This window comes from Ostrea edulis, chromosome 7 (assembly GCF_947568905.1).
Source record: "Ostrea edulis chromosome 7, xbOstEdul1.1, whole genome shotgun sequence".
NCBI lineage: Eukaryota > Metazoa > Mollusca > Bivalvia > Ostreida > Ostreidae > Ostrea > Ostrea edulis.
The window spans coordinates 22,564,628-22,576,597 of NC_079170.1; the positions used below are offsets into that span (position 1 = coordinate 22,564,628).

Consider the following 11,970-nt stretch of genomic DNA (forward strand, 5'->3'; position numbering starts at 1 on the left):
TTTCGGTATGCATTAATACTACAGACTCTTGTATTTTAAACAACACCATGCATAAAATAATGACATTTTTCAAAAATATCAAATTAATTATACATGTGATAATTAATAAGCATTCATGTCAAATTTTAGCCCCATGCATGCGCCCTAACCCCAGGGTCCATAACTTGAAAACAACAGACACCCCCCCCCCCCTTAATATTATGACTAATGATCATTGATCAGCGTTTGTTCAGAAGATTTTTTTTTTATGTTATTCCCATGCAAAAGTTCATCCCCTATTGTGGTCCCACCCTTCCTATCAGGACTATGATTTAAACAAACTTGAACTTGTACTACCTGAGGATGTTTGGCCCTGTTTATGGCACGCCAAATTCACAAAAATGAGCTAAACATAGTGTCACAGTTGATAAACTAGGTTTATCGACTGTAAACTATAGTTTACGGACCGTAAATTATAGTTAACGACGTTAATCTATATTTCACATCTGTAAACCATAGTTCACAGATAATCTATGTTTCACAAGCGTAAACTATAATTAACAATGAAAACAATCATTAGCGATTGCAAAACATAGTTTATCTGATAAATTTATACGGTTTCACGATTGTAAACTACGGTTTACAAGTCTAAACTATTATTAAGTTTATCTGATAAATATAGTATCACAATTTGTGAAACTAGGATTAACAATTGTGAACTATAGTTAACGAATGTAAATTATAGTTTACAAATGTGAATCTGTATTTATCAGCAAAATCTATTGTTAACGTTTATTTAAAGACAGATAAACTTGGATTAGCATTTGTATTGTATTGTTTATTGGCTTTAAGCCTTACGGCTCATCAGCATAATACATATTCAATTACAAAGTATAAACAAAAAAGATGTATACAGTATGAAAAGTGGAGTGAATATTAGAGGATGGACATACATGAAGAGAGTTATAAGACAAGTTTACATAAAAAAGAAACCAACAAAAACCAGCATATACATTAGACGATAGTTTGGCTAGATCGTAAGAGTAAAGCACCTTTTAAAAATTTACCCAGATTACAGATTTGTTTTCTATTATGAATTGACATCAATTGTACCAGTTTAAACATAGAAGCATGCGACCAATAATATTTTTTTATATATGCAAACTAGTTTACAACCGTTAAATATAGTTTTACGGATGAAAACTATAGTTAACGAATCGTTAACTATAGTTTACAGTTTGTAAACTTATAGTTTACAGTCGATAAACCTAGTTTATCAACTGTGAAATTATGTTTAGCTCATTTTTGTTGAATTTGGCGTGCCATACCTGTTGTTCTTAAGTGGTTTGCATACTAACAATGGCCCTGTCCTTCATAAGTGAACTGAGAAGATTAAAATTTTCTCCTCATACGTGTGGAATGTTGTATCGATTCGTATTGTGGTCCATTATTACCAATCCTCGGGACAATTTGATTTTAACGAACTTGAACCTGTACTACATGATGCTTGCATATAACAAGCCTAATTCTGGCCTTGTTGTCCTTTGAGTACACAATTTTCTCCTATATTACATTTTAAAGTATACAAATGTTCCCCTATTTAGCACCCCCCCCCCTCCCCGGTAGGTGAGCATGATTTGAAATGCATGAACTTGAATCAATGAATCTTCACTATCCTATCAATATGACTAATCATGCTCCTACTGTTCTTGTCAAAGATCTCCCCTCCCACATAAAATTTGATTCCACATTATGGCCCCATCCTACATATGTACCCCCCCCCTCCCCCGGGACCCGATGATTGCACATCAGTAGGACTAACCATTGCCTTGCTGTTCTTGAGAAGATGATTTTTGACAATTATTTCCTATACATGTATATTCACATTGTAAATTTTTTATCCCATATCATGTGACCTCAACAGGTCTATTCCCTTGGGACAATCTTGTCTCATCAAAATTTTCAATTTTTGGCCTGAGAAACTAATATGTTGACGGTGCTACTGTTTCAGCGAGCACAGCTACATGTACGGGCACCTGCATGTAAAGTGCGAAACGAAATATACCGAAACGAAGCGAAACCCTACGAAACGAAACGAAATAGATTGTATAACCGAACTCTTCTAATTATAATAATTAAAAATGTTATCTTAAGCCCTTGTGAAAGTTACCACATATAGATAAAATTCGCCTCCCCTTTGATGTAGGATTTCGGCTTGACTGATACAAAGTTTAAAAAGTTGGAAGGGGGAAGGGTGAGTAAGCACAAATTACATATTCGAAGTTAATTAAATACCATGTGCAATTAGTTTCGGATCCATAAATTTCAGAACGGAGGGTTAGTCTCACAGGTCAGAGGTCAGGAGAAACACACAAAACGAGGGGTGGGGTCGCCGGCGTTGAATCCGCCTTTGGGCATAAATACATGTTTCAGTATTTTTTGCTCTAAAAACAAATCTATGTATACATGTGGATATTGTGTATTTGTATGTAGTATACCAAACGGTGGATTCTGAGTATGTCTTCCCATTCTCTTTGTAATTTCTGCTTCCCTTGTTCACAAGCCTTTTGATTTTACAAAATGCTGACCTCCTCCTGACATTAATGCATTTAAAAAATTCCGTTTTCCATCCCATTTTCAATTCCCCGTCTTAGCAACACCCCAAATGTATAGAGTTATCTTTAGACTCACTACATATCAATAATAATTTTTAATAATACATGTATATATATCTTACCGAATTGCATTCATATGATTTGGTATACTATTTAATTTTTTCCATTATTGAAAGTACTCGCACCTCAACAGATAGAGATCAAATAAGAGGTTAATAGCTCTTCCTGCTTTCAACTTTCTCAGACATCAGCTTCTTCAAACAATGCATATGTGCCCAAAGGCGGATCCAACGCTAGCGATCCCACCCCTGTTTAGTGTATTCCCAAGACCTCTCAGACTGTAACCCTGAAATTTATGGATCCAAAACTAATTGCACATGGTATTTAATCAAATTCGGATATGTACTTTGTGCATATTCAACACTATTCAATATTGCACATACATGCGCGAACTCCCTACCCCCCCCCCCCCCCCCCCCCCATTTTGCGTACCTATCCAATTAAAAAAAAAGAAAAAAGAAATTCATATAACAATCCCCTTATAGCACAGTATCTTTCAGAAGACGAAATTAGAACAACATTTATAATATTACACATAATCCTAGTTGTACAATGTAACACAATGATGATCAGTACCGGATTTAAGCCCCCCCCCTCCCACATATCCAATTAAAAAAAAAAAGAAATTCATATAACAATCTCCTTATAGCACAGTATCTTTCAGAAGACGAAATTAGAACAATATTTATAATATTACACATAATCCTAGTTGTAACACAATGATGATCAGTACCGGATTTAAGCCCCCCCCCCCCCCCCCTAAAATTTTCAAATTTTAGGTAAATCGTGGTATCTTGTATATAAAAATATACTAAACGATAAAAGAAGCAATGATTTCTTACACTCTCGGAGAAATAAATGACAAAATCTTTTGATTTCTTGAATTACTTTATTGGGAAAAACCCTTAAAATATGCCTCATTTTATTAATTTCACCTTATCAAAATGATAGAAAATAGTACAAATGACTAAATAGGAGACATATTTCAAGCCTATAAAAAATGTAAATTCCAGGAGCTTCTGGGGCCCCCACCTCAAGGCGGCCCCAGACCCCATAAAGTGCCCCCCCCCCCCCCCCGTAACCGCAATTCCTGGATCCGACCCTGATGATATATTTCAGCATTCACATATAATTTTTGAATAAATGGCAACATTGCTGAGCCCCTCTCCACTGTTCTTGGGGAGGGATGTCATCGTGGTTTGTATCACCGGACATGCCAAGGAAATAGATTTAAACAGTCCTTATTTTTAGACGCAGAAAAAAAAGATTTAAAAAAAAATGTTTTTGATCCGGCCTCAAGTGAGCTTTTCTGATCGCCTGTTGTCCATCACCTGTCTGTAAACTTTTCACATTTTCGACTTCTTCTCCAGAACCACTGGACCAGTTTCAACTAAACTTGGCAAAAAGCATCCTTGGGTAAAGGGCTTTCAATTTCGTTCAAATGAAGGGCCATGTCCCCTTCAAAGAGGAAAAAATCACAAAAATAGCGTGGGATCATTTAAAAATCTTCTCAAGAACCACTGGGCCAGAAGAGCCGACATTTACATGAAAGCTTCCTGACATAGTAAAGATTCAAGTTTGTTCATATCATGGTCCCCGGGGGTATGGTGGGGCCACAATAGGGGATCAAAGTTTTAAATACAAACAATAAAGAAAATCTTTAAAAATCTTCTTCTCAAGAACCACTGGGCCAGAAGAGTTGACATTTACATGAAAGCTTCCTGACATAGTAAAGATTCAAGTTTGTTCAAATCATGACCCCTGGAGGTAGAGTGGGGCCACAATAGGGGATGAAAGTTTTTCATACAAATATATATGGGAAATCTTTAAAAATCTTCTTCTCAAGAACCACTGGGCCACAAGAGCTGAAATTTACTTGAAAGCTTCTGACATGGTGCAGATTCAAGTTTATGAAAATCATGACCCCCCCCCCCCCCCCTTAGGGAATGCAAATGTATAGAAAAAATCTTCTTCTCAAGCACCATTGGGCTAGGAAAGTACAAATTTACATAAAAGCTTCCTACCATAGTGCAGATTCAAGTTTGTTAAAATCATGACCCCACGTGGGTAGGATGGGGTCACAATAGGGGATCAAAATTTTACATACAAATATATAGAAAAATCTTCTGAAGAACCATTGGGCTATAGAAGTTCACATTAACATGAAAGCTTCCTGACATAGTACAGATTCAAGTTTGTAAAAATCATGGCCTCTGGGGGAAGGTTTAGGCCACAATAGGGATCAAAGTGTTACATGTAAATATATAGGGAAAATCTTTATAGACTCAGGTGAGCGACGTGACCCACGGGCCTCTTTTTCTTTTTAGAACTATCAAATCCTTTTGACACTTTAGTATTTCAATCAGATTTGTAGTTTGCCGTTGATTATACACAATTTGTATTCGATGGCATATTGCGTATGTCTAATGTTTATGTATATTGTTCAGGTAGCATGACTTTTACAAATGGAAATAACATGTAATTTAGATATGCCACTGGTACGCCAAATGTAGACATGACGTCACACATCATCTTACCCTACCTTTCCAGGGTTGGAAATTCACTGAAAAAAGCAGTCAGTCACAGGGCTGGCTACTTTTAAAAGTTACCAGCCCTGCTCAAAATCTGCAAATCCTGAAAAAAAAATATTCATTATTATTTATTCTATCGGATGCGCTCTTCTTAACTGCTAATGGTCCATACACCCCTTGGCATAGTTTACAATACAGCTTCCCATGTGTTTCGTCACTGATCAGCCATCTAAATTCCACTTTCCATCCCGGAACAATCGTACAGCGTCTTTTGTTTTGGTCGTATGCTGGTTTTTTTCTTGGAGTCAACCAAGGGACGCTTTTCTGGGGTTGATAACCCCAAAAACTTTCGCATCATCTCGTGGATCTCGAGCTCGCACGTTTGTAATAATGCTGAACGTAATTTGTACTGCGAGCGCTGATTGGCTATAACATTCAGACAGACCAATGAACGAATAGATTACAATTCCTACGTCTTACATGTACCTTATTCACAACGATACCTAATCTAACAACGGATAGCGTCTGTACATTTTTGTGAATGAGGAAAAAAAACCAACCTTAAAAATAGAAATTATCGGTTTAAAAATAGGAACTGGCTATTTAAATTGGCCCGACCACTGGACTGTCCTCTAAAGTTTTCTTCCTGTCCGCCTGAGAAACAGACCGTCTCGGGCGATCGGGCAGGCTATAATTTCCAACCCTGACCTTTCATAAACATTGCACTTCGTTAAACATTATGCCTAATGGTGCATTGTACTTTAGAGCTAGAAGACCACAAGATTATGATGATAATCCACGCAAGTTCACAATCTTAGTCCAAGGTGTGACTTCGCGAGATCTCAACCATTTTGACAAGGGATTTCTGGGATTGGTGTAAAAAATTTTTTGTTCTTAAAGGTTTAGATTTAGCTCGGATTATTTCATGCATTTAGTCATTTGAGCTCGTTCTGCGCTGGCTCGCTATAAACTATTCATTAATTTTTTTGAGAATAAATGTATTTTAAAACATTTTGATTTTGATATGTAGTTTTTGCAAGTTTTTCATCCTGCAATTGTATACACTATGTACATTGCCAAAGCAGAACAAAAGAACTTTTAAAATATTAAATTCAGATTTTAATCAAGAATCCCTGTTCAACACAGTGACACCTTCAACAGTTCTATTTTGCAAGTCCTCAAAGCTAAATTTATCAATTTTCTGGTCTGTCAAGGAATCAAATCTTTTCTTGAACTTTTCTGAAAATTCTGCCTCGGATCCTTCCTCCCTCAGCAATCTGTACTTGGCCACTTGGAAGAAGTCCGGTAAAGCTGCCTGTATTTGGAATGGGTCCTTCTTTACTCTGCTTAGATGTACAATATCCACAGCAGATCGGTGGAGAAATGCTGGTAGGTTCTGTACATGACCTTGCTTGATTTCCAGATTGTGTAGAATTCCTCTGGATAGTTCCTGAAAAATGTGAACTCTACATAGATGGCAATTTTACTCTTTCACTATAAATGTACACAATGGGATGCAAGTTTCCATTGATTACCTGTATTATTGTATGCTTTTCTATTGATCAAAAGAAGTATGCAAGACCACTTGAAATCATAATACAAAGTTGCACACTTCTGCAAGTGTAAATAAATAATGTATATTGGAATGCTTTCACCTCTAATTCATTTTCTCCCTTATTTTCAGTGATGTAACCTACCCCCGGGGACATGATTTTAAAAAACTTGAACCTGCACTATGTCAGGAAGCTTCCATGTAAATTTCAGCTCTTCTGGTCCAGTGGTTCTTTAGAAGAAGATTTTTATAGAATTTCCCTAACTATTTGTAAAACTTTGATCCCCTATTGTGGCCCCATCCTACCCCCAGAAGCCATGAATTTGATAACCTTGAATCTGTGCTATGTCAGGAAGCTTTCATGCAAATTTCTGCTCTTCTGGCCTAGTGATTCTTGAGAAGATTATTGATTGATTGATGTTTTCCGCCACACTCAACAATTTTTCAGTTATCTGGTGGCGCCCAGTTTTTATTTGGTGGAAGAGAAACCAGATACAATGTACCTGGGAAGAGACGACCGACCTTTCGAAAGTAAACTGGGAGACCTTCTCACTTAACGGCGTGAGCGGGATTTGAACCCGCGCCGACAGAGGTGAGAGGCCGTGTGATTTTGAGCGCGATGCTCTAACCACTCGGCCATGGAGGCCCTTTCTTGAGAAAAAAAGATTTTTAAATGACCCCACCATACTTTTATGATTATCTCCCCTTTGAAGGGGGCATGGCCCCTCATTTGTACAAACTTGAAAGCCCTTCACCCAAGGATACTTTGTGTCAAGTTTGGTTGAAATTGGCCCAATGGTTCTGGAGAAGTCGAAAATTTGAAAAATTACAGACAGATGGACAACAGGTGATCAGAAAAGCTAACTTGAGCTTTCAGCTCAGGTGAACTAAAAAGGGAAGGATGAGGGGGTGTATGAAATAACACACCATTTTTTGCTACAGTGTATGTGTACCTGGGGTCTAGGAATGCCAGCTGATGGAATCTGTTTCAGTATCCCTATGTTTTTCCCCATGACAGTGGCTGCCCTCCAAAAGTATTCCTGGTCCCCCAAAACCGGGGCAAACCTCTCACTCAGGTAGGCTGGGATCACATGGTTTGAGGCTGTAAATAAGGTTGGTTTACATACAACAGAATCCATCATTTTGAAATTCATGGAGTCAAAACTTATTGGTTTGAGAAAACTGATTCTGTTTGATACAGACATATCTGACATCATTACATGTATTCTAATTTCATTTTACTGTGGTTTATTCTTTTTACTGTTTGCAGCTTTTACTTTGATCTAAAGCTTTCAGAAATACCAATGAATATCTTTTCCTGTACACAATAGCCTTTAACGGACTGTAACAAATTGTGCTGCTGTGCAGAAGTGTTTTCCGTGACATTTGTCACACAACATGGTACATGTACATTTTACTCGACTTTCTGTGACAAAGCAGACTTAGTTCCTGTGACTGAGAGAATTTATAGGAGCCCCCTTTTTTTATACCTGAGGTGATGGAGATTCTGACATGACTACTCCTAGCCCCCTTTTCCTCATTCCTCCCAATTATCTCCCCTGACAGCGTGGTGCTGAAAACATTCCCTTTCCTTCTGGTTGTCTTGCTGGGGTTGCAAAATACTGTCTGTAATTAAACATACAGGGAAAATGCTCATTCAGGTACATGGATATCCGAATACAGAATCATATCCACTGAAAAACATACACAGTTGAACTTCTGTATCTCAAGCACTGATATCTCAAATACCATGCAAATGTCGGAAGAGATTCGGAAGTTCCATCGAGTTTGAGATATCAAGGTTTGACTGTATATGCATTACATAACAGAACCATGCTCATTGAAATATCTGCTAAATAATTATTATAAACAGACTCATATCCATTGGAATATATGTATTATTTCGTGCAGAATCATGACTCAGTGAAATACAGTGCTCCCTCAATATATTGCCCCCTGTTATAATGCCACCCCCGCTTCTTGCCTGAAAATCCTAAAGAATAGATTTCTCCCCATGTTAACACCCCTGTTACAATGCCTACCCTGCATACAGTCTTCGACGTTAACCAGTGGCCTGATGCCCAAGGCCAGTAAAATCGGGATCGGGCTTCTAAAAATGTTTAACCCAGGAGTCCGATGGGCCTGTAAATGTTTTATTGTATGTGTTGTATATATTACAAATAAAGCGTGAGATTGACTCAGACTTTCGCATCGAAAAACGATCAACCATGCTGCCTTTTCTGAAGTATAAAGAGGCACAGGCACTGGAAGTTAATGTAAATATATAGTATGTGCATGTATAAAAAATACATGCACATACTATATATTTACATTAACTTCCAGTGCCCGTGAAGGGAGGCCCCGGGGCTCGTCCGTGAAATTCAAAACCTCACAAGCGTATTTCGCAATCACAACCATCAGATCCAAATAAAAAAACCGGTTGTACAAGGAGAAAAGAGAACGAAAATCCATGCCCCATTGGACTGAGGGTGGGCCTTTGCTAAGATTTAATTCTGGAGAAATTGTACTAAATGTTCTGAACTTGAGCTGCTGACGTCATCTGCGAGATTAATATGTTGAAAAATAAAATAAGATATGTAATCTTTTTAATGTCAGTTGTGTATTTTCCTACAGTAGAACATACATGTATCTATAGTGTAGAATCAGCATGCAACACCTTGCAAATGACAAGTGGTCAAATTAGAACAAAATATTTTGGGCCATTAAAATATTGTTCGGGCTTGCAAAATTATTATACTGGGAAGCCCAAAGGGCCTGTGCTTCACAAAGTTTTTCGTGAAGACTGTGCATAAAGAAATATGCCACTGATTTTCACAAACAAATGGTCAAATGTTATAGGTTTTACCCTCGATAATAATGCCAATTACCTAAAACCCATTAATAATCACACCTGTGCTTTGAGAGCAGTGCGGTGCAGTGTGACAGGCTGGACAAGGTATGCAGATGGTCAGGTTAATTACAAATTGCTGAATTAAATTCTAGGGTATCTAAATGTTTATACAGAATGGGGCCCAAATAAATTTACATAATTTTGAATTTTATTTTTCTGCTCAGTGAATCGTCTGTAATGAAGAATTCGTTATATTGCCACCCCTGCTTTATTGCCAAAATTGGTCTTGAACAAAAGTTGGCAATATATCAAGGGAGCACTGTATCTGCATTACTTTACAGGATCATGCTCAATTAGATATCTGAATTACAGTAGAAGTTTATGCTCACTGAGATTTATTGAGATATCTACATTTTTAATACAGGATCAAGCTCAATTTAAATATATCTTCACAGGATTATTTTCAATAAGAAATCTGCATTTATAATACAGGATCATGTTCACTTTGACATCTTCAAGTATACATGTACATGTTATACACAACAAAATGTTTGTAAATAAATGATATACCTGTGGCAGGTAAATGTCTTGAAACTTTTCCTTGTTATAATGCAACTTCTGTTTTTCTTTAGGCAGTTTTTCAGGAATGCCTACACACAAAACACTGAAAAGAACAAATCACAGAAAACTGAAACTAGAATACAATGTAAACGTTTATCAAAATGTGTAAAACGAGATATTTAGATATATATGTAGACACATGTATGTCTGCATCAAAATTTTGGGTAAAGTCAAAATGATAGAGACTACCTGTTATATGTATATAACAAATGCACTGTTTTCTCACTTTACCACAATTCAATTGATGAACAGTACTATCTGTAAAGTATCAACTTCAACGAAAAACATTTCTGTATAGGAATAAATCCACTGTAGATAAATGTAATAACTATCACATTTGAGTTGGTGAAAAGTATTTATTTTCTAACTCTACAAAACTATGTCATTAAAGCATTGTGTGATGGTACTTATTTGAGTGGACTTTTTACTTACAGACAGTATTTTCCCTGTAGGTTTACTTGGAGCTGATGCACTGCATGTATATTTGGTATTATCATGATTTTGTGCTTCTTCTATGTTTATTTATGGAAGAGTAGAGATTTTCATATTTTACTGCAATCATAAATTAACTTTCTTTTTTCAGCATCAGATATGTTTTAATAAACATAAATCCAGCTAAAATATTGTAAATTTATACTGTAATTTTGTTTTGCAAGACTATGTGTTACAACTGTTATTAGGGTAATATTTTGGCAGCTAGATTCTTCATTTCTGCAGGTACATGAAATTACTTTGAGGTGTTGGCACTTGAATTTCTGGCAGATTTCCATTAACACACTTACATGTACATGCATAATGGACATGAATGAAAATTCAGGCATGCTTAATTTTGGCTTATTTTCTTCATCTACTTGAAAAGTCCATATTTATGAACATTGCACCAAAATGACCCTATACATGGTACTATTGACTGATTATTGCTTACTTACTCCCAGTGTTGGTACGGCAGTACATGGTACTATTGACTGATTTTTGCTCACTTACTCCCAGTACATGGTACTATTGACTGATTTTTGCTCACTTACTCCCAGTGTTGGTACGGCAGTACATGGTACTATTGACTGATTTTTGCTCACTTACTCCCAGTGTTGGTACGGCAGTACATGGTACTATTGACTGATTATTGCTTACTTACTCCCAGTGTTGGTACGGCAGTACATGGTACTATTGACTGATTTTTGCTCACTTACTCCCAGTGTTGGTACGGCTGCTGATTGGTTGTTTTCAGGCTTTCAAATCGCTTTCGCAGATATTCATCATAGTTTTCTGACTTTGTTAGAATAATGACTCCACTGTATGCTCTGAAACATGTCATCACTAAAGATCTGAATACAGACACAGAATGATCAAACCAAAAGACTGTACTAAAGTACAAAGTAAATGTATCTTATATATTATTATACTCAGTAAATGAAAATATGAATTAAACAAGAGGCCCTTGGGCCACATCGCTTACCTGAGTCACCTTGGCCCATATCTGAAGACTTTCCATATATATTTGCATGTAAAACCTTAGTCCCTATTATGGCCCAAACTACCCTTTGCAAACTTGAATCTACACTATGTCAGAAAGCTTTCATGTTAAGGTATTCCATGTATAATGAAAGGATAATGAACAATTTTAAAGGATTCAGATCAACAAAAAAGTTTATTGTTAAATAATGATGAAAGTGAAGCAGATGAAATTCACATGACTGGTAAATGATTAGAAGCTGACCTTTTTACACTTAAGACTTTTTGGAAGAGTTGTCTACCCTTTGT

At 36.7% G+C, this 11,970-nt stretch overlaps 1 protein-coding gene across 1 annotated transcript in view; it reads right to left on the reverse strand.

Annotated features, from left to right (window-relative positions):
* Positions 1 to 6,281: 6,281 nt before the first annotated feature.
* LOC125656154 (uncharacterized) overlaps positions 6,282 to 11,970 on the reverse strand; it is a 12,619-nt gene continuing 6,930 nt past the window's right edge. The window contains exons 5-9 of the mRNA XM_048886744.2: positions 11,400 to 11,510; positions 10,159 to 10,252; positions 8,228 to 8,363; positions 7,691 to 7,839; positions 6,282 to 6,635 (exon numbers count right to left, since the gene is read on the reverse strand). Of these exons, the coding sequence (XP_048742701.1) occupies positions 6,309 to 6,635; positions 7,691 to 7,839; positions 8,228 to 8,363; positions 10,159 to 10,252; positions 11,400 to 11,510 (817 nt within the window). The 3' untranslated portion in view covers positions 6,282 to 6,308. The remainder of the gene's footprint in view (positions 6,636 to 7,690; positions 7,840 to 8,227; positions 8,364 to 10,158; positions 10,253 to 11,399; positions 11,511 to 11,970) is intronic.